Source organism: Lagenorhynchus albirostris, chromosome 5 (genome assembly GCF_949774975.1).
Source record: "Lagenorhynchus albirostris chromosome 5, mLagAlb1.1, whole genome shotgun sequence".
NCBI classification, from domain to species: Eukaryota; Metazoa; Chordata; class Mammalia; order Artiodactyla; family Delphinidae; genus Lagenorhynchus; species Lagenorhynchus albirostris.
Window position 1 is genome coordinate 20,747,214 of NC_083099.1, and position 26,304 is coordinate 20,773,517.

General features: G+C 39.9%; 1 protein-coding gene across 4 annotated transcripts in view; it reads left to right on the plus strand.

The window, feature by feature from the left end:
• The first annotated feature begins 5,616 nt into the window (after positions 1-5,616).
• The window catches only part of PLSCR4 (phospholipid scramblase 4), a 31,199-nt gene continuing 10,511 nt past the window's right edge, over positions 5,617-26,304 (plus strand). Inside the window, exons 1-4 of one of the 4 annotated variants that reach the window (XM_060149149.1) lie at positions 5,617-5,691; positions 17,404-17,430; positions 18,612-18,716; positions 25,822-26,057. In XM_060149149.1, coding sequence (XP_060005132.1) covers positions 17,424-17,430; positions 18,612-18,716; positions 25,822-26,057 — 348 coding nt within the window. In that variant the 5' untranslated portion in view covers positions 5,617-5,691; positions 17,404-17,423. Of the gene's footprint in view, positions 5,692-5,850; positions 6,142-17,403; positions 17,431-18,611; positions 18,717-25,821; positions 26,058-26,304 lie in introns of those variants that run through there. The other 3 variants (XM_060149150.1, XM_060149148.1, XM_060149151.1) reach the window with 3 other exon arrangements.

The window sequence follows — 26,304 nt, forward strand, 5'->3', positions numbered from 1 at the left end:
AGTGGGTTGTGTAGGCTTCCTGGTGGAGGGGACTAGTGCCTGTGTTCTGGTGGATGAGGCTGGATCTTGTCTTTCTGGTGGGCAGGTCCACGTCTGGTGGTGTGTTTTGGGGTGTCTGTGGACTTATTATGATTTTAGGCAGCCTCTCTGCTAATGGGTGGGGTTGTGTTCCTGTCTTGCTAGTTGTTTGGCATAGGGTGTCCAGCACTGTAGCTTGCTGGTCGTTGAGTGAAGCTGGGTGTTGGTGTTGAGGTGGAGATCTCTGGGAGATTTTCGCCGTTTGATATTATGTGGAGCTGTGAGGTCTCTTGTGGACCAGTGTCCTGAAGTTGGCTCTCCTGCCTCCGAGGCACAGCACTGACTCCTGGCTGCAGCACCAAGAGCCTTTCATCCACACGGCTCAGAATAAAAGGGAGAAAAAGAAGGAAGGAAGGAAGGAAGGAAGAAAGGAAGGAAGGAAGAAGATAAAAGAAAATAAAATCAAGTAAGGTATTATTATAATAAAAAAATAATTATTAAGAAAAAATATTTTAAGTAAAAAACAAACAGAAAAATGGACAGATAGAACCCTAGGACTAATGGTGAAAGCCAAGCTATACAGACAAAATCTCACACAGAAGCATACACATACACACTCACAAAAAGAGGAAAAGGGGGAAAAAATCATAAATCCTGCTCTCAAAGTCCACCTCCTCAATTTGGGATGATTCATTGTCTATTCATATATTCCACAGATGCAGGGTACATCAAGTTGATTGTGGAAATTTAATCTGCTGCTCCTGAGTATGCTGGAAGAGATTTCCGTTTCTCCTTGTTTGCACAGCTCCCGGGGTTCAGCTTTGGATTTGGCCCCACCTCTGCATGTAGGTCGCCGGAGGGCGTCTGTTCTTCGCTCAGACAGGATGGGGTTAAAGGAGCCGCTGATTCGGGGGCTGTGGCTCACTCAGGTCGGGGGTAGTGAGGGGCACAGAGTGCGGGGCGAGCCTGCGGCGGCAGAGGCCAGGGTGACATTGCACCAGCCTGAGGCGTGCCGTGCGTTCTCCCGGGGAAGTTGTCCCTGGATCCCGGGAGCCTGGCAGTGGCGGGCTGCACAGGCTCCCCAGAAGGGAGGTGTGGATAGTGACCTGTGCTCGCACACAGGCTTCTTGGTGGCGGCAGCAGCAGCCTTAGCGTCTCATGCCCATCTCTGGGGTCCACACTGTTAGCCGTGGCTCGCGCCCGTCTCTGGAGCTCCTTTAAGCAGCGCTCTTAATCCCCTGTCCTGGCGCACCAGGAAACAAAGAGGGAAGAAAAGTCTCTTGCCTCTTCAGTAGATCCAGACTTTTCCCCGGACTCCCTCCCAGCTAGCTGTGGTGCACTAACCCCCTGCAGGCTGTGTTCACGCCGCCAACCCCAGTCCTCTCCCTGCGCTCCAACCGAAGCCCCGCCCGTCCCAGCGGGTGAGCAGAGAAGCCTCTCGGGCTGGTGAGTGCCGGTCAGCACCGATCCTCTGTGCAGGAATCTCCCCGCTTTGCCCTCCACACACCTGTTGCTGTGCTCTCCTCTGCGGCTCCGAAGCTTTCCCCTCCGCCACCCGCAGTCTCCACCCGCAAAGGGGCTCCTAGTGTGTGGAAACCTTTCCTCCTTCACGGCTTCCTCCCACTGGTGCAGGTCCCATCCCTATTCTTTTGTCTCTGTTTATTCTTTTTTCTTTTGTCCTACCCAGGTACATGGGGAGTTTCTTGCCTTTTGGGAAGTCTGAGGTCTTCTGCCAGCGTTCAGTAGGTGTTCTGTAGGAGTTGTTCCACGTGTAGATGTATTTCTGGTGTATCTGTGGGGAGGAAGGTGATCTCTGCGTCTTACTCTTCCGCCATCTTCCCCCTCTCCTGCTAGTGTTGGAGGGTCTCCTGCAGAGGCGGGCGGTGGCTGTGGCTCACCATGGGGACAAGGACACTCCGAGCAGGTTTTTAACGTTGACAAGACAGGACTGTACTGGAAGAGGAGGCCAGACCGAAGTTACATCAGTAAGGAGGAGAAGTTGTTGCCAGGCTATAAAGCAGCGAAGGACAGGCTAACTCTGTTGTTTGGAGGCAATGCTTCTGGTGATATGAAGCCGAAGCCTCTCTTAGTTTATCATTCAGAGAACCCAAAAGCCCTTAAAAACATAGCCACGGGCTCCCTTCCTGTTGTATAGAAGAGTAACCCCAAAGCCTGGGTTTACACAGGCCATTTTCCAGGATGGGTTTTTCTACCACTTTATCCCAGAGGTAGAGAAATATTGCTTGGAGAAGGAGATCCCATTCAACATTCTTTTGCTGCTTGATAATGCTCTGGGCCACCTCCCATTCATGGATGACTTTCATCCCAATGTCAAAGTAGTGCATCGCCACTGAATACCATGTTGCTCATCCAACCTATGGACCAGGGAGTTATAGCGACTTTCAAGAAATATTATTTATGTCACACTTTTCGCTAGGCAGTACAGGTAAGTGATGAATCAGGAACAACATGGCAACAATTTTGGAAGGACTATAACATCTACAAGGCCATAAGAAACATTGACTTTGCTTGGTGTGAGGTTACGGCCGTTACCATGAATGGGATTTGGAAGAACATTTGCCTGCAGTTTGTTCATGATTTTCATGGATTTGAGGTGGATGAGGAGTCCGAAGAGGTCTTCAACAACTTAGTGACCCTTGGCAAGAAGATAGATCTGCAAGAGGACAATTTCATTGAACTCCTTGCTCTGCAACACAAGGAGCTTACTAATGAAGACCTGATGGAATTGGTGGCCCAGAGTAAGGATGAAGAGAGACAAGAGGAAGAAGAAGTAACTGAAGAACTGAAGAGATTCACGACCCAGGAAATGGCAAGGGGATTTTCTTTATTTGAGGAGGCGCTGTTTGTTTTCGAGGCACAGTACCTGAATGTAGAATGGTTCACGAAGGTTGCAGCAGCTGTTCAGAAAGCAGTCTCTGTTATCTATATGACAAAAAAAGAGCTACTACCCAGACATCGCTGGATTGTTTTTTCAAGAGGGTAGATAGAATTGAATCCAGTAAGGAATCAGAACCCGTGTCATCCTATGTCAGGTGTGAGTGAAATTGCAGCTTGCCCTCCATCTCCTATTGCTGACAATCCTTCAGCTCTATCATCTCCCACCTCCTCTCCCTCCTCCAGTCAGTAACTCTTCTTGCCTGTTTACTCGATGCCAGCCCCTGGATGCCAGCTGTTGTACCACTGTACTTTTCAAGGTACTGTACTGTAAGATTAAAAATGTTTTCTTTATTTTTTGTGTTTGTTTTTTATGTATTATTTGTGTGAAAAGTATTATAAACCTATTACAGTACTATATAGCTGATTGTGTTATGGGTACCTAAGCTAACTTTGTTGGACTTACGAACATGCTCTCGGAATGGAACTCATTCGTATGTAGGGGACTTACTGTATTGGGAAAAAGTAAACAAGTCTTGCTGACCTGTGAGGCAACATTAAATGGTCTAAGATACATTTAATTGAATTTACAGAAGGAAAGAACAGAGAATGGTGTAGGGAGGTAAGTTAAAGAAATAATGGTTGGAAGTTTCCCAAATGGTGAAAATATCAACCTATCATCTGTCTGTGATGCTCAAAGACTTCCAATGAGGATAAATACAAAGAAAACCACACATCACAGCCTAATTGCAGAAGACCAAAGCTAAAAACTTTACCTTAAAGTCAAAAGTCTGAATCCCATCAGATAAAAATGTAACTCAAAACTGTTGGGGAAGAAAAGAAAAATCTGTCCACTCAGAATTCTATATCCAGTGAAGATATTTTAAAATGCATACAAAAAAATACTTTCAGATTAAACAGTGCTGAGAGAATTTATCTCTAGCTGTTCTGCACTACAAGAAATGCTAAAGGAAATTCCCCAGCCTGAAGGGATGTGACAATAGATAAAACTCTTTAACTACCAGAAAAAATGAAAAGCAGATAACTGTGTATTTGTGGGTAAATATAAAAACTATTTTTTCATCTCCTAATAGCTGTAAAGACAACTGATTGCTTTAGCAAAACATAACATTTAATTATGTAGTCTATAATTTGTGTGCATGTAAAACATGATAGCAATGACATATAGAATTGAGGTACCAAAAAGTGCTTTGCAAACTTCCTAATTTCACGTGAAGAGGTACAATATTAACTCTAAGAAGATTGTGGTAATGTGGGAAAAAACAATAAAAAGAAAATAATACTAAGAGAGGTAGCTAAGGAGCAATAGGGCAAATAACATAGGATTAGTACAAAAAACAGTAAAGTTTTCATCCCCTGAAGGATTTGAGTTGGAACATCACCAGATCAGGAATTTCATAGACATAGGTTTGATCATTATTCTTCCCCTCAAAACTTGGGATTTGGGGCATATGAAATACTTTCAATCGTTTCTTTATCCCTCCCCAAAGCAATATGTTTCACAAGCCATGTTTTGCTCCTGAATTATTGGGGATCATTCATGTGATCATTTTGGAGGTTTGCATTCATAAACTCAATCTCTGAATCACTCTCATGAATTTAAAACAAAGCTAATAAATAGTATCATATTTAGCTGTAGTTTCGGCACTACTTCGTTTTATGCTTTCAATATAACATTATTTCAGTATCTGGGTAATGTCCCATGCAATTACTACTGAGAAATGCAATATGAATTTTTAATATCTATTTCACATACACAGTAGCAGATAGCATTCATAAGGGGAAAATGGAAAATTCCAGAACTCCACTCCCATACGCCTTCCCCTATCCAAACTTCTCCCATAGTGGGGCACTGCCAAGTACTCTTCAGAACTTAATCTAATTTACTTCTGTCCAGTTCTGATTCTTTATAAGGTCAGAGATATCTAGATTCTCTCAGTTCCTGTCAGTGGGTTGTGTTCCTTCCCATGGACCACAGATCTAAACTTCATTAGTTTGAAACCAATACTTGTGCCTAACAACAGTAATTAACAAATGCCATTTTTCTTTCAGAAAACATAGGCGACCCAGCTCCCCCACTCCTCTTTTCTGGCACCCCTTCCTCCCTACCTCCCTCTAACATCAAACTGGCCTCCTCCAATCCAGTGGAAAGGAAAACAAATGCCTGGGCCCCGCGCCTGAGTGTTTCCAGCCCGCATTGCATCGCCAAGGTCAATTCTCCAAGCCAAGGGTCTGGGGTGGGGGACAGATGCAAATTAACAGGGCTCTTACGAAAGGCTGGCTGCTTCTTTTCCTTTCTGGGCTCTTTGATCTCTGCCACGAAGCCCTGCCTCACAGGCTCTAGAAAGTGCCTTTAGGATTAGAGGCAACCGTCGACTTGCTTTTATCTTTTTCTTCACCTCACATGTGAGCGGTGACAACTAGTTTTCCCTCTTTTCCTGTCTCCTGTGCATTTTTACTGGAAAGCCGGCTTCAGCAGCGGCCCGTGCCTCCAGGAGCAGCGGACCCGCGGCAGCAGAGCTCCCAGCGCGGGGGCGGGGCGGGGCGGGGAGACGGCGCCCCGGGGAGGGTCCCCGCCCGCGGGACCACGCCCCCGACCCTCCTCCCAGTCGCCTGCGGGGCTCTGTGTGGTTTTTCATTGCAAAATCCTCCTCTTCCTTCTCCATTTCCCCGCCCCGCCCCTTTCTCTTTTCTCCCTGGATAAACTCAGACCCCAGGCCTGGCGTCGCGGGTGCCGAGTGGACGGCTGGCTGGGCGGTGAGTGGGGCCGGGTGGGCGGAGAGCCGGGTCGCGGGCGCCTCGAGGAGAGGCCCGAGGCCGGCGGACGCGGGGGCACGCCGTGTCCTGGGCTGGCTGCCCCCCGGCCCGCAGCGCCCCGCATCCCCAGGTGGGTTGCGAAGTTTCGGGGCGCTCGGCGCATGTCTGCCAGGTGGACGCGTGGGCCTGGCTGGCAGCGAGCCGTCTCCGGCGCTGGGTGAGGGGTCGGGGCCCTCTGGATCTGAAGTCGGCGGTCGTGGCCCTGGGACTGAGGCTGTGTTGGGGAGAGCGTTCCGGCCGCGGAGAAGCGCGCCCCGGAGAGCTGGCTGCGCTGCCCGGCCGCGCTGCGCACCTTTCCCGCGTCTCCTGCCCCGGAGGCGGCTCCGCTGGCGTCTCTGGCGGGCGCTCGCTCAGCGCAGCTTTGAGGACCCGGGCCTGGCCGGCTCGCAGGTAAAAGGGTTTGCAGCCACTTCTTGACGTGCTTTGCTGGCAGAGCGACGGGGGTTACAGGAGAGAACCCAACTCTCGCTTTAGCATTCAGGCAGGCTTGGGGGGCGGGTGGTAACTTATTTCGGCGTACAGTTGGTTTGTTTCTATAAAATAAAACGTTTATGTTTCAAGACTTAGAATTTTCTTTCATTTGTTTTCTGGTCTTAGGACCTACGATTTAGTTGAGTTTTTACTTTGTTGCGTATTTAGTGTGTTATCTACCCAAACTAGTACAGAGATGAAGATATTATGCACTGAGGTCGATTTCCCACCTACGTAAAAGGGTAAAGCTGTAATATTTTATATTGGGTGTTACTGCATTACGAGTAGGATACCCTCCATCTGTCTGTCTTGCTCTCACGGTAAATCTTGGAACACTAGCATCACTTCCAGGAAATTTGGAAAAGCCAAGAATGCTCATCATCATACTCTATGACGTTGTTGAGTTGTATAGGCCAGTGAGGTAGGCAGGAGGACACGTTAACATTCTGATTAGAAAAGAAGACACAACATTATCACTTTTTACACATAATACAATCGTGTACCTTGAGAATCAACAGAAAACAACTGAAAATCTCATAGAAAAAATAAGAAAATTTAGTGAAGTGTCTAATTGCATCTAACTGCAATTTACAGTTATCAATAGATGTTATATATATATATCTATAAACTGGAAAATAGAACAAAATAAACCATTCCGTTTGGCATGAAATAACTTGAAAAACGTATTTTAAAAAAGATGTAAAGCTCTAGGGACATAGATGAAAATATACTATATATGAGAATGTATAGATAAAAATACAATGAAATACATAACGTTCTTCTAGACAAAGGTATCATTTCTCTAAAAGAACATATAAATTAAACAGAATCCTAACCGAATTTTTTTGTTTGTTTTTAAAGCAACTGTTTAGCTCAAGGGGAAAAATAACTACTTGCCAGGAAGTTTTCAATTCAAAGAAAAATGTACATATGTATACATATATCTGGGGATTTTGCAATATAATAAAAGGGCTTATAAAGCTGTAGTGATTAAAAGGCCACTAGGGGGAATAGATCTACTACCAGACAAATCAAAGAAACTGAAGAGACATTTAAGAATAAAAGGAAAGCTGACATTTGATAAACATACATTTAAAATAGGGAATGGAGAATAAATAACATTTAATCCATCATGTATGGACAGTCAGGTGTTTATTTGGGAAACCTAATAATAAAACTTGAACTTTCCCTCACTCTTAACATACAAATGAAATCTAGATGATTTACTAATTTAAGTTGAAATATATGAAACCTAAAAAAGAAGAAAAGCTGGATGAATGTTTGTGAGTGTAGCATGTGGGAAAGCATTTTTGAGGTTGATAGAAAAACCTAAAGCCCATGTAGGGACATGATTCTTAACATTTGCATGCAAGAAAAACAAAACAAAACAGATACAAATGGAAATTGTTAACAGAAAAAGAGCTAATTTTCTAATATGCCTAGAACTCTCATTAAGGACTTTTAAGATCAACCATCCAATCTGAGAATAAAAAGTGTGACTTCAAAGTAAGAGAAACACAAATGATAAGGGGAATGAAGACTCAGCCACATTAATTATCAGAAAAATGCAATTAAAGTAAGACCATTTTTGCCTGTTTTACTGATTTTGAAAATGTGATAATGCTCAGTATTGTTGATAGTGTGGTGAGAGAAATATACTCTTACAAACTCTTAGTGGAAATGTATTGGTAAAACTTTTTTATGGTGATAACTTAAAAATTATAATATCCATTCACTTATTGGAATTCATCGTGCTCCTAAGTGTGCAAATAAAAATCTGTGTCAAAGATGGTCACACAAAAAAAAACAAAAACCAAAAAAGATGGTCACAGTAGGATTGTTTGTAATAGAAAACTTGGGAATAGTTTTGTAACCATTGATTGGAATTTGGTTACATAATTAATTGTACATCTACAGTGGAATAATAATAGTTTAAAACATTTGATAGTTCTAAATGTTCTAAGGTGGAAGTATGTCCAAAGTATATTATAAATTGAAAACAAACAAACAAAAAACAAGTTGTACCACAGTATGTATAAATGTTTATGTATATGGGTGTGTATATATACATATATTTATATGTATATATGTGTATTTGTTTTATTGTGGTCTGGAAGTGAACATGCAATAGCTCTGAGGTATGCATATATTATGTATATTCATGTTTTGTTCTGTAAATATATGCATATTTGTAAATAAAAAGTGATATTTTTATAATAGGAAAAAATAATAAATAGTAAAGATCTTGAGATTGTAATTAGTAATTTAGGTATTTAATTCCTTTCTGGATATATTAGTTATCATTCAGTGTAGAAGAAATATATTTTCTTTCACAGAGCTTTTCATATTGTTCACTTCATTTACTTTCTCTTTGAATGTTCTCTTTCAGCTTCTTTCTTTGAAAATCCCTTCCTTTATCTACTTCCTCAGTATTGATTGCTATGATGTTTCCTATAGGCACACAATTGAAGTTTTGCTTGAGGGATTTCACAGCCTGTTAACATTTTTATAAACAGAAAATACAGTAGTTTTTATACTCTTTATATATTTCAGTAACATTGTCCTAAAATCACTTTTATAGTACTCATTCTTCAGGATGAGAGAGATGCTGTACTTCAAAAAGTTTGTAAGAGTATATTTCTCTCATCACATTATCAACACTACTGAGTATTGTCACATTTTCAAAATCAGTAAAACAGGCAAAAATTAGACTACAAAAAAAATCAATAAGAATGCGTGGCAAAAATGTAAACATTCATGACAAATTTGAGAAAAAATTCTTAACATAAAATGAAATTTTCTTTTTATACAGTAGGTTCTTATTAGTTATCCATTTTATACATATTAGTGTATATATATCAATCCCAATCGCCCAATTCATCACACCACCATCCCCATCCCCCTGCCGCTTTCCCCCCTTGGTGTCCATATGTTTGTTCCCTACATCTGTGTCTCAATTTCTGCCCTGCAAACTGGTTCATCTGTACCATTTTTCTAGGTTTCACATATATGGGTTGATATACGATTTTGTTTTTCTCTTTCCGACTGACTTCACTCTGTATGACAGTCTGTAGATCCAGCCATGTCTCTACAAATGACCCAGTTTTGTTCCTTTTTATGGCTGAGTAATATTCCATTGTATATCTGTACCACATCTTCTTTATCCATTCGTCTGTCGATGGGCATTTAGGTTGCTTCTATGACCTGGCTATTGTAAATAGTGCTGCAATGAACATTGGGGTGCATGTGTCTTTTTGAATTATGGTTTTCTCTGGGTATATGCCCAGTAGTGGGATTGCTGGGTCATATGGTAATTCTATTTCTAGTTTTTTAAGGAACCTCCATACTGTTCTCCATAGTGGCTGTATCAGTTTACATTCCCACCAGCAGTGCAAGAGGGTTCCCTTTTCTTCACACCCTCTCCAGCATTTGTTGCTTGTAGATTTTCTGATGATGCCCCTTCTAACTGGTGTGAGGTGATACCTCATTGTAGTTTTGATTTGCATTTCTCTAATAATTAGTGATGTTGAGCAGCTTGAAAAGAAACTTTTTACAAAACCTAGCAAACAGAAAAATGGGCACATGACAAACAGGCAGTTCACAGAAATGGAGCTGAAAATGACTTTTAAGCAAAGAGTAAAAAATGCTCAAGATATGGAAAATAAAACTGGAATGTTTTCACCTTTCAGATTAACAATGACAAAATTTTGATAAAACATAGTGTTAGAAATGTAACACATTTTTGTCTGGTATGTGAGTTGATTCAGATTCTTGATGAAGAGTTTGACAATATATGCCAAAATAGAAATGTTCAAAACTTTTATCCATCAGTTCTGCTTCCAGGGATTCAATACACTTGTGCATAAAATATATAAATTTATTTCAGCATTGTTTGTAATGGCATACATTTGGGAACAATTTAAATTTTCATCAAGCAGCCAGTTGAACTGTGGTGCAGCCTTTAAAAATAATAAGGTTATATGAACTGAAATGTAATCAACATCAAAGAATTTTAATAAATGAAAAAACAGGATACAAAACAGTATATAGGAAACTGCCGTTTGTATTAAAAGGCATATATATTAGTTTGTGTTTGCTTAGAAAACCTCTTGAAAGACACAAAAAATCTAGTATCTGTGGCTGCCTTTTGAGAAGGGAAATGGGACTCTAGGTAGGAAGGATCCTTTTTGTGATATAAATATATGTACTTTTGCAGATAACACATTTTAAAATGTAAGGTTACTTATCAAAATGATTTAATTATAGGTCACCTGACATCCTGTTTTGTTACAGTTTTTAATACTAGAAGACTAGCCAGAAAATGACACAATAAGGCATTATCTGGCAATCTTTTAGATATCATGATTGTCATGGTAATGTTTCCTAAAATGTATTATATAAACATCATGATTATATTATTCTTCTGGAATTTTTTGTACTCCAGGTAACAAAAACATGCCTCCTCTGAAAGCTAAAATGGAGAGACCTGATATTCTCTTTTGAAAAATTAAGCTAGTACGTTTAATAAAAGTTAGCTATCGGGCTTCCCTGGTGGCACAGTGGTTGAGAGTCTGCCTGCCGATGCAGGGGACACGAGTTCGTGCCCTGGTCCGGGAGGATCCCACGTGCCGCGGAGCGGCTGGGCCCGTGAGCCATGGCCGCTGAGCCTGCGCGTCCGGAGCCTGTGCTCCGCAGCGGGAGAGGCCACAACAGTGAGAGGCCCGCGTACCGCAAAAAAAAAAAAAAGTTACCTATCAACTGTGACTATCAGTTTGCTCCCATTTAATCTAATTCTTTTGTTTTCAAATAAAGCTGAATAACCAACCTCCTGCTAAAAAAAGGAAATGTCCTACCATAAGACCTTTTGTTTGGAAGGAACCATAGTGTGACTAAAATAAGAAAAATATTTGTGTAAATTATAAAAACAGAACATAAATTGATTTGATTTTTCATAAATTGATTAGATTTTCCAACATTTTCATTTGTTCATAGTGAAAATTAGTCACCATTTCTGTCAAGTTTCTTGTAGGATTAATTTCATGCAAATATATAATTAAATGTATATTCCATGTATTGTTCTAATGAAAGATTCCATGTGTCTCTGGGTTACTTCTACTGCATGTTTTATTCCAAAGTAACAGACCTAAATTTATCTTGTTAGTGCAGGCCTCTGTAATTGCTTTTTGAGTAGGATAGTTTCTTAATTCCAGCCCGTGTAACAGCAACCTGTTAAGTTGCCAAGGTGTGGAACAGGAATGACAATCCTTCACAATCATCGGACTTTAATCCATTCATACTGAGTCCACTCAACTGTCTAGTTCCCTGGTGACTAGGAAACCCATAAAACTAACACAATACACCACAGGAGCCAAGATTTTGGCTTCAAGTCTGTAAAGAGAATTGTGTTTGGAAGGATGTGTAAAGTTTTCATCTTTTATAGACCTCAGGTCTTTTTAGTTAAATTCACTGTAAGAGTCTAGATTGTCAGTTCTATTTCTATTATTTTTTTCATTTCAGATTATAAAATCTATTATACATTTCTTTTTTTTTTTTTCGGTACGCGGGCCTCTCACTGTTGTGGCCTCTCCCGTTGCGAAGCATAGGCTCGAGACGCGCAGGCTCAGCGGCCATGGCTCACGGGCCCAGCCGCTCTGCGGCATGTGGGATCTTCCCGGACCGGGGCACGAATCCGTGTCCCCTGCATCGGCAGGCGGACTCTCAACCACTGCGCCACCAGGGAAGCCCTATTATACATTTCTTATAGAAAATTTGAAAAGGAAATATTATTTATTCTTTAGCATATTCTCTAGATTTTAAATACTTTTAAAAACAGAACTTTCCATGTTATAATTATGCAGATTATTGTAAACATCTTAATTATTTTTACAAAATTATTGTGACCATATTTTTAAAGGAATATGATTTTTATAACGTTTCACTATAATGTGTTTTCTTATATGTGTTAGATATTTATGTGCTAGATATTTATGTAGTTTACAGTTACTACTGTTTCATTCTGTACTCCTTCTATGAGAATGAGAATGTATCACTTAAAACAAAAATCTTACAACATATTTGAACTTTAAAGGAAGTTTATTAAGATAAGGTTCTTTTGTAAGTCAAAAAGAGAAAAATACCGTATGCTAACGCATGTATATGGAATCTATAAAAATGGTACTGATGGACGTAGTGGCAGGGCAGGAATAAAGACGCAGATGTAGAGAACTGACCTGAGGACACAGCAGGGGAGGGGAAGCTGGGACAAAGTGAGAGAGTAGCACTGACATATATACACTACCAAATGTAAAATAGATAGCTAGTGGGAAGCAGCCGCATAGCACAGGGAGATCAGCTCAGTGCTTTGTGACCACCTAGAGGGGTGGGATAGGGAGGGTGGGAGGGAAGCTCAAGAAGGTGGGGATATGGGGATATACGTATACATATAGCTGATTCACTTTGTTATAAAGCAGAAACCAACACACCATTGTAACGCAATTATACCCCAATAAAGATGTTAAAAAAAAACAAAACTATATTGTAAAATTTTTAAGAATGGGGAGAGCATTTAGAGTGGTAAAAAAAAAAGAAACCAGTGGCTCAAAGGAGGGAGGACTAAACAAATTCCATGAGCACCTGCAGCTTGTTAGGCAATGTGTAGGTGTATTTTACTTTAAATTCATTGATATTAGTTACTTTAAAAAACATTCTTATAGATTTAAAATTTTTTCAAAATTGGTTTATTTTTTCAAGGTGTTTTTCAATCGCTGGAATCACATTTGAATGCTAATTTCTGCCTGGCATGGTTGAGAACTGTTATTTTTCTTTACACTATATCAGTCCAAACATGCCTGATCAAAAGGATCACCTGGGACTGTGTTTAAAGTACAGATTTCCAGGCCTGGACCCCAGAGGTATTATTTCACTTTTGGGGTCCAGAATTATGTACTTGTTTTCCTTCAAGTTTTTTGTTTTTGTAATAAAAATATTCAAATCTGTCTTCACTTAGCTTCAGCAATTGTTAACATATGCTACTTTTGCACTATGCTGTACCATTTGCCACTCTAGATAGTTGGATGGATATATGGATGAATGGATGAATAGATGGATAGATAGATTGATAATTTGGCCCGTTTTTACTAAGGCACTCAATACTCTGTTCTAATTACTTTCCATCACAGTTATTTGACAGTTTGCAATCCCCAGGCTTGATGTAGAAAGGAACAATAGATGTTTAGTTAGAAAGTTACACTAAACATATAACTGTCAGATGGTTCTTTTTTATTGTGAAACAATGTCATACATATAAATATGCAGATATAAACATATATGTACTCTTTAAAAACTAGTAACAACCCATCACCCCTGTTTCACCACCCTATTAGAACTAGAACATTAGCAGGAACTTCAAACCCCTTGGGGGCCAGAGCTAAACACTTTACCCACATCTCTTCTTTTCCACAGGTAACCGTTTTCCTAAATTTTGTGTTATTAATTACCTAATTTTATTCTTTAAAGTTTCCCCCATACATGTATCAGAAAAAAAGCGTTTTGTCTCATTTCCTGCTTTTGAACATTCTTAAATGGACTCATATGTGTTCTCCTATGACTGCTTTTTTTTTGTACAGTGTTGTAATTTCGAGATTCATCTCTGTTGATGGGTATGGCTGTACTTTGTTTTCACTACAGTATACTATTATATCATATAAATATACCAGAATATATTTATCCAGTGTACCATTGATGGGCACTGGAAATGTTTTTACTTTCTTTTAGTATGAACAGTGTGTCAAGAATATTCTCGTATATAACCTGTGTGTACACATGCAGTCACTTGAGAGTACATTCCTAGGAATGTCCAGAATTTAAGGTTCTAGAAAGGTAGGGGCATTTTCCTAAACACCAGATATTACCATCATTAAAGGAATAGGACCAGTTCCTGGAACTCTTGGTTGGCCTGCAGTTGGGTCTGGATTTGTGATGTGCTCCAGGGAGCTGTTTTTACTTTTAAGACACGTAGGATGTTGTACAACTAACTCCAGCTCCAGAGAGGGAGAGGAAATGGTCCAAGACTGACGCAGGCTTGGCAGGAGGCTAGAATCTACATACCGGCTTATGCCATGGTGACATTTGCTGGGTCAACTCAGTCTGTATTGACTACTCACTCATATAGTGTTCTAATGCTTCTTTGGCATACCTACCCTGTATCGGTGATTTCTACCCTACTGGAGCAACACAAATGACCACATTCTGTACTCTGATAAGCAGGACAACTCATTGGAAGGAACACGGACTGGGAACTTAGAAGTACTTGAGTTTAGCAGCATTGGCCATTTACGTATTAGATGTTTTCATTTGTTTTTTTCACTATTACATTGTTTTGTTTATTTACTTTTTTTCCAGTTTATTTTTATTTATTTATTTATTTATTTTTGGCTGTGTTGGGTCTTTGTTGCAGTGCACGGGCTTTCTCTAGTTGTAGCGAGTGGGGGCTACTCTTCGTTGTGGTGCATGAGCTTCTCATTGCGGTGGTTTCTCTTGTTGTGGAGCACAGGCTCTAGGCGCACAGGCTCAGCAGTTGTGGCTCATGGGCTCCAGAGCGCAGGCTCAGTAGTTGTGGCACTCAGGCCCAGTTGCCCCACGGCATGTGGGATCTTCCCGGACCAGGGCTCGAACCCGTGTCCCCTGCATTGGCAGGTGGATTCTTAAGCACTGCACTACCAGGGAAGTCCCTGTTTATTTTTCTTTTTTGGTTTGTTTTTAATTTTTATTTTATATTGGAGTATAGTTGATTAACAATGTTGTGTTAGTTTCAGGTGTACAGCAGAGTGATTCAGTTATACATATACATGTGTCTATTCTTTTTCAAATTCTTTTCTCATTTAGGTTATTACAGAGTATTAAGCAGAGGTCCCTGTGCTATACAGTAGGTCCTTGTTGGTTATCTATTTTAAATATAGCAGTGTGTACATGTCAGTCCCAAACTTGCAATCTATCTCTTCCCCCACCCTTCCCCCGCTGGTAGCCATAAGTTCGTTCTCTATGTCTGTGAGTCTGTTTCTGTTTTGTAAATAAGTTCATTTGTATCATTTTTTTTCAGATTCCACATATAAGCGTTATCATATTTGTCTTTCTCTGTCTGACCTACTTCACTTAGTATGATAATCTCCAGGTCCATCCATGTTGCTGCAAATGACATTATTTCATTTTTTTAATAGTTGAATAATATTCCATTGTATATATGTACCACATCTTCTATATCAATTCATCTGTCAATGGACATTTAGATTGCTTCCATGTCTTGGCTATTGTAAACCGTGCTGCAGTGAACATTGAGGTGCATGTATCCTTTCGAACCATGTTTTTCTCCAGATATATGCCCAGGAGTGAGATTGCTGGATCATATGGTAGTCATATGGTAGCTCTGTTTTTAGTTTTTTAAGGAACCTCCATACTGTTCTCCATAGTGGCTACACCAATTTACATTCCCACCAACAGTGTAGGAGGGTTCCCTTTTCTCCACACCCTCTCCAGCATTTGTTGTTTGTAGACATTTTGATGATGGCCATTCTGACTGCTGTGAGGTGATATCTCACTGTAGTTTTGATATGCATTTCTCTGATAATTAGTGATGTTAAGTATCTTTTCATGTGCCCCTTGGCCATCTGCATGTCTTCTTTGGATAAATGTCTATTTAGATCTTTTGCCCATTTTTTGACTGAATGGTTTGTTTTTTTGATATTGAGCTGCATGAGCTGTTTGTAAATTTTGGAGGTTAATCCCTTATTGGTCGTATCATTTGCAAATATTTTCTCCCATTCTGTGGGTCGTCTTTTCATTTTGTTTATGGTTTCTTTGCTGTGCAAATTGGAGATAATATATGAAAAGTGCTCTGCCTTTTCCTGACAGTTGATAAGCATTCAGTGTATTATAGCTTTTGCTGATGTTTTCTCCTTGTTATTTGTCATCACCCAGAACTCAGAAACCTGAAATACTGAAATTCCTTTCTGTAATAATCTTTTCCCCTTGATTGAATTAATGAAATCAATGAACTCTCTCCCCAACCTCCACCCCTTGTTTCAAATATCATCCCAACTTCTAGATTACTTCTCTGAGTTATTCTCATAATGTTCACATATACATGTTTTTTATTTAAATGTTTAACATGTCTTCTCTTGGACTCTTCTTTAAACATAACATGTCCCGATTTAAACTTTTGATTCCTGCCCTCCCCAGTCCCAACATTTTCCCACCATCTTCCTCTCTAGTTCAGCTAATGGCATCACCATCAGCTCGGGTACCCTGGCTTAAAAAATGAGACTCATCCTCGACTCCTCTCTTTACTTAGTCCATCAGCAACTCCTGTGGGTTCTGCTTCCAAATCTTGTTATGCATCTGACGGCATCTGACCCTCTCTCATGTCACCTCCCCAGTCTAAGCCAGCATCAGCTCCCACCTGGATTACTGCTGCCATCCCTCCCCCACTGCTTCTACCCCTGCCCCTCAAGATAAAGTTTAAATCAGATCTGGTCACTCCACTGATTAAAGTCTTCCAAAGACCCCCAACTGCAATTACAACAGATTCCAAACATTTTGCCATGAGTTTCAGGTATGATCAGACCTCTGTCTCCATCTCTGACCTCGGTTCTCTTCTTTCCCTGTGTTCCAGTCACACCTGACCTCTTTCTCTCCCTTGGTCATTGCCCAAGCTCATTGCCATCTCAAGGCCTTTGCACTTACTTTCTTGTCTTTTGGGAACTCTCTTCCTACATTTTTCGTATAATGCTTTCTGTCATAGTTCAGATAGCTGAAAGCTCACCTCCTGAGAGAGCTTTTCCCTGACCCTCCTCGAGCGCCTCATCCATGTTTTTCTTAATCTTTAACTTTGTTTTCTTCATAACTGTACTATCTAAATTTAATCTTAAATATCTCTTGATATGTTTCACTCCACTAGAATGTAATCTCCAGCAGAGTGTCCATCTCATTTACTGCTGTATTTTCAACACCTATAATAGTCCCTGGTACATAATAGATGCTCAGGAAATATTTGTTGAATTAATGAAGGAATGAAAGAAAGGTAACTGGGGACTAAAAGAATCACAGAACTTGTTACATGTATCACTAAATAATAATACTAACTATATAAATATATTTTTAAAGGTATAAAATGTGGTTTTTTTTCAGGATTAATTAGAATTCTTCAAATGTCAGGTAAGTTTTTGTGAATAAATTTTAATATGCTTTATTTTCAAATGTGAACTGTGTGATTCCTTTCCTTAAAAAATTGGAGTTTATTTCACTTTTAAGTCACTTGTTTAATATTTGAAGAATATATATATATACATATATATACATTCATTTGTTCATTTATATATATGAACACTCCTCTTTATCTTTGACAGAAAAGGATTAAAAGGGTTTTATACTGGCATATAGGTACTGCAAAAATCTCTAAAGTATGTGGGGGAAAGTTAGGTAAAGGAAAAATACAGGTAGGAGAGTAAGTCTGCAAAGAGAGGTAATAGTAATAAAAAGCCTGTGATGGCAGCTTGCCCTTACAGAAGAAGACTCAAAAGTAGCGCTGCTTTTTCAAGCAATGTAGGAGATGATACAAGGAGAGAAACACCACATCTGTGGGATTTGTGTTTCTTATGAGATAAAAGTCAACCAGTTAAGAGATTCAGGACTACCTTCTAGTGAGTAATTTCTCTAATTTCAACAAGAGGACAAGACAAGTGACTTCAGTACCTCCCTTGCAGCAATTACAATGATCTAGGTTGCTTTTAGGCGGAATATGGTAAAAATGTGACTCACTGGAGATGAAGACTGAACCACCTCCAGCTGAGTTGTGTGTAGCATTACTGCTATTTAAAGTATTAAGTATTCATTGTGTTATGTTTTAAATTTATTAAGTATTCATCATGTTATATATTAAATTTATTAAGTATTTATTGTGTTGTGCTTTGAATTTATTTAAACACAGCCATTTTCCAAAAAGGATTCGGGACTAAATCAGATGCACTCTATAAATGACTGTACTCTCCCTATTATATAATAGGAGAAAGAAGTTTTGCTACTGTGCAAGGAGTTTATGTAGATAGGAATGAGCATCAGGTCAGCTGAACACTAGCATGAAAGCTTGTTGCTTTGATCATAACAATATAATTGCTTAGTTTTATTTTTAAGTCCATATTCAGGCTAAAAATTCATCAAATATATTAATAGGTTGATGTCTAATATACATAATGAATTGCTTTTTTATAAAAAATGAGTGTATGTCATGTTGGTTATATTCATTGATGCATATCAAAATTTAAAAAATGAATATCTTCTGTAATCATATTATCATTCCCATTGTAAATCAGGTCCCCTTTCTCTCCCCCAAAATATAGTCCCCACAGGCCCTGAACAACTTGCAGATGAAATGGAGAATCAAATAAAATCACCTGATCCAAGGCCTGGTGCCCCTCCTGAGTACAATTCCCATTTTGTACCAGGTAGGTTGAATATTCAGAAAGAATCTTGCCCCTCTCCAGAAAACCGTGCTCATAGTTAAGATTGCTTTTAAAATTAACTAATTAATTAATGGAATGATTCAGTAAATAAATACTGGACGCCTACAGCGTGCCGAGTAGTTTACTAGATGTTAATTCGAATTATATTCCTGTCTTAGGAAGGAAGTTGTGGAAACATCGATGGCATTCTCTCTGCTTGAATGTGAAGAGAACGTTGTCCTGTGAAGAGCACAGAGGGCAGTAACTGCCTCTCCTGGGGATTTGAGGGAAGCACTAACTGAGGAAAGCAAGTTTTACTGGCACGCGAGGAATTTATCAATCGAAGGAAAGGGGGAAAGGGCCGTACTTGCAGAAAGAACAATATGTCCAAAAGCTCAGGGTCATGAAGGTCTGGTTGGGACAAATGGCAGGAGAAGTGCAGAAAAATGGAAGTGAATGGCTTTGAGTTCTGATTCAGGAGCTTGTAGTTCAGCAAATATTTTTATAAGTCTGAATACACAACTCATACTGGACTCAGGGACTCAGGAAAATAGATACTCCTAAGTATTTGGGCAATATGTAAATTCTTTAAAATTAAAAATACTCTTACTCTTTCACTTGGTCATGGCTAAAAAAACTAAACAAACAGTATTTTTCTCGAATGAACATCCTTATGATAGATTTTCTTTTTTTTCCAGAGAACAGCAAAACATCCACAGCTAAGCCCAGCTGTTGAAAGTTAACCTTAATCCTGACTTGAAGTGGAAGCTTTTAAAAAATCTTCTCTTGCTTTTCTACCAAATTCTAGCTACTGTTTTCTTTGCTGCTACTTTTTCTCCCTAGATCTCATATTCAAAGATGCCTATGGGTTTAATTATATGCAAATTGCGCGTTATTATTTTTAGAGACACACAGACACACAGCATGGAGGGTGGGTGGAGCCCTCTAGGTGCTGAATTTTGGTCCTTTGCAAGATGACAGCAGTGGGGTCTTCTGGATTCTGCAGCTGTTAATTCAGGTCACCACCGACCGGGTTGTGATGTTCCAGACTAAAAGGCAAACTGGAGATATTTCTTTATACTGTTATTCTCATAAAGAGATAAAAATGACGTACTATACGTTTATATAGCAAGGTCTGTTTTTAATACCAACTAGTTTATATCTCTATGCATTTATATCTCTGTGCCTGTATATTTCTAATAATATGGTTCTTGTTGGTATATGCTGAGACTTTGAGAATGTTAGGATCCTTGACCTTGTGCATTAGAGTGTTACGTTCTCAACTGTTGTGTGCCTCCCCTTCCCCCTCCCCTCTCCCTTTTTAAGCTGCTTCACAAGATTTGGAAGCTCCCTGATTCACTTTTACTTTCCTTTCAGTGGGTAGAAGAACGGTTGGTTGGTTGGTTGCTTGCTTGTTTACTTGGTTGGTTCTTTGTTTTTCAGTTATGCTGTTAAACTAAAAATCTCTGTTAAACTCCCTTACTGTTCATGTGACTGTTCTCTTTATGGTGTTTGACCAGTGATGCCGTGAGTTCGTTCGGGAAGATCTTCGCTGAACAGTCTTTTCCCCTATTGTTCATCCATTGTCAGTGTTTTATGTTGACCGTGTGAAGGACATTAAAGCCCTAAAACATCTAAAAAAAAAAACAACTCTTACTTTTGACTAAGGAAATAGTTTTAATCAGGATTATATTCAAATACATTTTAGTGATTTAGAAAATGATAAAGTATAGTGATATTTCTTTAAATATATATTTAAGTGTTTGTTTAGAGGCAGAAACCAGTGAGTTAGGCTGTGAAAGAGCAGAAGAAACCCCAGTATCCACAGGATGATGGCAAGGATGTTGTCTTGGCTCCAGACATATGATTCATGGAGCTCAGGTAGCCTTTGCCCCGGCAGTGTTTTCTGAAAACAGGGCTTCCTTTTCGCCTTTCCCTCATGTGTATGCATATTGTGTGAATCTGATCCAGTATAACCCCTCATTATGGCTTAACCCCTGCTAAATCCAAGTTTTTGACAACCCTACATTGTAATGTCACTATATATACGTTTCTCTATGTTTTACTTCAGTGGCTATCAACATCATCTACATGATCTGTCTTAGATTCACCAGTCACTCTATATCCAAGAACTTACGTTCCAGTAGAACAGAAACTCCACCGTTTCTAAGAAGTAAACATTGGTTATAAATCATGTTCTGCTCATCTGGGAAAGTGTCTGTCTCTTCCTTTCTGTATCAGAAAAATAGCACAACTAATGAATTTTCAGTTATGAAAATCAGCAACAAAAATTCACTGTGATCACCATCTAGTGGCTGAACTATATACTTATTTATACTGATGCAAATTGTGTGCCCTTGATTCACATTAAGGAACTTGAAATACTATACTTGAAATTTTAGCTTTAATGAATTTCTTTAAATTCAATTATATAATTCCATTTGCATTACATTACTGGATATTTGTTACCATTGAAAATAATTTTGGGCCAAATATGTTTAAAAACATAGTTAATAAAGAAGCCTTTGTTATATGTAGTCTATTTAAAGAGGAAAATGACATACTTTTTTGAAATAAAAAAGGATGATAATATTCAAAATAACTAAGAAAACACAAATCCCATAAAGCAGTATTTCTCACACTAGCATTGGTAGGAAAATGCTCCATAACAGAGTTCTTTATTTAAATAAGTGTGGGATACTATAGTTACACAAAGTTAAACATGTTTTGTTGTGTTTTCCTGCAGAACAATCAGAACCCTTAACGGCAATTTTAAAGCTTAAAAGAGAGTATAAAACATTTCCCACACGTAATTAGATTATGTTTTTTTCTTCACTTCTCTTAACATCTCTGAATAATACATACTTATAACAAAAATCATTTGATTACATACATTTGTATACAATTTTTTTAGAAGTATAGTGTCTAAACTGAATAGCACCATAATCTAAATTGTAATTTCCTTTCTAATTTATTGATCCTCAAATTTTGTTCCATGACGTACTTTTATCTTAAAATCACATGGTTAATACCAGAAGAATTAATCATCAACTCATTGAAGTAATATAACAATTAGTATTTTTGAGATAGTTTGTGTGACTTTTTAGGTGCATTGTATGCTTTTTAATAATAGTTCTAAAAAAATGATGAGCGGGATATCCGATTTCCAATCCAATTTGGGTACTCTTAAACACAGCTCTTAAAGGAATTAAAGTCTATTCTTCACAACAAACTGAAATGTGAAATGTCCTCCATTTTTTCTAAAGACATTAGCACTTTTTTTCTCACTTAGCTCTAATTTAACATTGTTTCTAGTTACCATTATTTTTCTGTTAGTCTCTCCTGACTCCTGGTCTCTGTCAAGAGGTCTGTGTTCTCTACCCTTAAAAATGGGTCTTCCCCAGAGGTCCTTGGGCCACTTCCCTGTCCAGCCCTGCCCTGCCCTGTCCTCTCTCTCACCTCTTCCATTCACCTGTCCTTTTACACTCTCCTAAGTTATACTGGGAATACCCCATATGGTTTCATTTGCCTTTAACCACTTACGAATCCCTTAGCCCCTACCCACATCAGTCTCCTCTGCTCTAAACTTGCATTTCCACCTGCCTGTAGACCACTTGCCCTGGGTGACCCAGGATCTCAAACTCAGTGATTCCTCAGTGCATCTTGGGCATCTCACTCCGGAACACGTGCCCTCTGTTCTTTCTCTACACTGGAGGCCTGCAGGGACCCACGTCAGAAACTTGAGAATCTTTCCTCACATCCAGTCTATTGCCAAGACAATATGTCTCTTAAACGTCGATTATTATTTCTCCACTTTCTACTCTTTTCATCACAATTAAACTTCCTTACCTCACATCTAGACTCCTGCAGGCACCTCCTTCCTAATTTAACCTTCTCATTCATAAAGGTTCTAAATGTAAAACTGGTCACTCCATTTTACATTTTACTAGCATAAAGTTCAGGTTCTTTGCACAGAGCATAGGTCTTTCATAATCGTCACTTCCTCCCCACCTTCCTTTCTGTTTTGTTTGCTAAATCTCTATATATGCATGGCCTTTACTCTTGTGGTACTGAGCTTCCTCTGTGCAGCTGCTCATTTTGTACCTGCTGTATCTAAAACCTTTGCTCATCTTAAAGGTGCTGGCTGGGTCTAATGTGTCAGCACTTACATCACAGGGTATCTCTTCTGCCTAGGTTAGTTGCCCCTCCTCTCTAATCACTTCACATACTATGCGTCTACCAGTGAATATGTTACAGACCCAGGTCCTTGGACAATTTAATCAACAGAAATTGTTAAGAGGCCAGATGAGAAGTTGAAGCAGGGCTTTACTGGGATTCCTGCTACAGCAGAGGGAGCGAGAACAAGAAGCAGGTGGCCTTGCTCACTCCCCGAGGCAGGGGCTGAGCTGGTTCCTTAAATGGGGTGAGGGTAGGGACGGGTCAGTGGGTTGGGCAGGAGGTGTAGCCTGGGTGGTCTTCCCACCCCCTTGGTGGTGCTGTGTGCAGAGATCATGCACAGGACCCTGTTTTTGCATGCAACCGTTCATAATATTTCCATATGATGCATTTTAATTTCTGTAAGTTTAGTAATGTCCCCATTTTCACTCCTGTGTTTAATAATTTAAGTCTATTTTTTTTTCTTGGTTAGTCTGGCTTAAGGTTTCTCAATTTTGTTGATCTTTTAAAAGAACCTACTTTTGGTTTTGCTGATTTTTAAAAAATTAATTAATTTATTTATTTTTGGCTGTGTTGGGTCTTCGTTTCTGTGCAAGGGCTTTCTCTAGTTGTGGCAAGCGGGGGCCACTCTTCATTGCAGTGCGCGGGCCTCTCACTATCGTGGCCTCTCTTGTTGCGGAGCACAGGCTCCAGACGCACAGGCTCAGTAGTTGTGGCTCACGGGCCCAGTTGCTCAGAGGCATGTGGGATCTTCCCAGACCAGGGCATGAACCCGTGTCCCCTGAATTGGCAGGCAGATTCTCAACCACTGCGCCACCAGGGAAGCCCAGTTTTGCTGATTTTTGTCTATTGTTTTTCCTGTTTCATTTCACTCACTTCTACTTCAGTGTTTATTATTTCCTCCTCCTTGCTTTGGGTTTGATTTATTTCTAAGGTGGAAAGTTGGGTTACTGATTTGAGATATTTCTTTTTTAGTGTAGGTGTTTACAGCTGTCAATTTCCCTCTAAGCATTGTTTTAGCTGCATCCCATAAGCTTTGGTATATTGTGCTTTTGTTTCATTCATCTCAAAGTATTTTCTCATTTCTCTCATGATTTCTTTTTACCCCTTGGTTTATTTAAGAGTGTATTGATTTATTTCCTCATATTTGTGATTTCCAAAATTTCTTCTATTATTATTGATTTCTGGTTTTATTCCATTGTAATAGAATATACTCTGTATGATTTCAGGTATCTTAAATTTGTTGAGACTTGCTTTATGGCCAACCAGTAGGTCTATCCTGGAGAAGGTTCTATGTGCATTTGAGAAGAATGTTCAGTCTGTTGTTGTTGGGTAGAGTGTTCTATACATGCCTGTTATGTATTGTTTCATTCATAGTGTTTTTCAGGCTTCTATTTCCTTTTTGATCTTCTGCTTAGGTGTTCTGTCCCTTACTGTGAGTGGGGTATTGCAGCCTCCAACTATCGTTCGTTGGATTGCCTGTTTCACTGTTTAGTGTGCCAGTGTTTTTTGTTTGTTTGTTTGTTTGTTTGTTTTGGGGGGTAGGAGTTTATTCATTTATTTATTTATTTTTGCTGTGTTGGGTCTTCGTTTCTGTGCGAGGGCTTTCTCTAGTTGTGGCAAGCGGGGGCCAGTCTTCATCGCAGTGCGCGGGCCTCTCACTATCACGGCCCCTCTTGTTGTGGAGCACAGGCTCCGGACGCGCAGGCTCAGTAGTCGTGGCTCACGGGCCTAGTTGCTCCGCGGCATGTGGGATCTTCCCGGACCGGGGCTCGAACCCGTGTCCCCTGCATCGGCAGGCGGACTCTCAACCACTGCGCCACCAGGGAAGCCCAGTGTGCCAGTTTTTGCTTCGTGTATTTTGAAGCTCTGTTTTTAGGTGTATATAATTGTTATGTCTTCTTGATGGACTGACACTTCTGTTATTATAATAAAATGTCCTTTGCCTCTAGTAACAGTTTTTGTCTTAAAGTATATTTTGTCTGACATGAGTATTGTTATTTCACTAGTTTTTATTAATGAAGTACTAATGCAAAGTTCAAGGATGAACCTTGAAAACTTGCCAAGTAAAAGAAACCAGATACAAAGGCTATGTCACATGATTTTATTTATATGAAATGTCCGGATTAGACAAATCTATAGAGATAGCGGTTTCCAGGGACTGGGGGAAAAGATGGGGAATGACCGCTCATGGGTATGGGATTTTGGGGACGGGTGATGAAACTGTTCTGGAGTTAGACAGCAGTCATTAAAAGAACCCCTTTGGGGGGCTTCCCTGGTGGCGCAGTGGTTGGGAGTCCGCCTGCCGATGTGGGGGACACGGGTTCGTGCCCCGGTCCGGGAGGATCCCGCATGCCGCGGAGCGGCTGGGCCCGTGGGCCATGGCCGCTGGGCCTGCGCATCCGAAGCCTGTGCTCCGCAACGGGAGAGGCCACAACAGTGAGAGGCCCGCGAGCCGCAAAAAGAAAAAAAAAAAAAAGGAAGAACCCCTTTGAAGTTAAGTAGACCTTACTATCTTTATGACCTTAAACAATAATAACAGTAAACATAGTAACAAAAAAATTAACCATGCTAATTATATGCTAGGCCTTGCGCTAATCCTACTATAACCTAATGAAGTAGGTATATTATTATCTCCAAAGAAGGAAGCTAATGCCTAGAGGCTAACATGTTAACTTGATATTTCAACCTTACTTCTGTACCTCTGAAATGGGAATAATTGTCTCATAAGGCTTAAGAGGATTAAATGAGTTAATGTGTAAATCCCCTTAGTACATTTTGGTACATCCTACACACTCGTAAAATGGAACACCTTGTTATTTTTAAGTGGAGGTTGTGTGAGCCATATCATCTCCATGTAAAAAGTCATGCTAATTTCCAATATATTGTAGTGTTTATAATGTATAACACTTTCATTTGTTTTTGAACACAGGGCCCCCTGGACCAGCTGTCCCTCCTCCTGCAGGCCACCCAGGAGGCTTGCCTGTGGGATACTACAGTCCACATCAGCCCACTACCTTCCCCTTGTACATGCAAACTGGTGGTAGCCATCCTATCCAGTACCAGCCTGGAAAATATCCTGCACCACAACATTCTGCTCCAATAGTGTGGATGCCAATGCCAACTGTTATGCCAAACTGTCCTCCAGGTCTGGAATATTTAGCCCAGGTACTCCACACAAATCCAAATTATTTTCTTACAAAGTATGACTGGGGATCCAACAAAAAGAGACTGGATAGAGTGGATAAAGGGATGGGTCAGTGATGACAGATGTTTGTGAGACTATAGGAGTGGTAGTGCTAATTTCAGAAATGTGAATGGGGAACAAAGAAGATAGGGATTTTTTTGGTGCGATGATATGGTTTTTGTGAAGGTTGTATATTGAATTTTAAGACATTCAAGATGTCCTATGAAG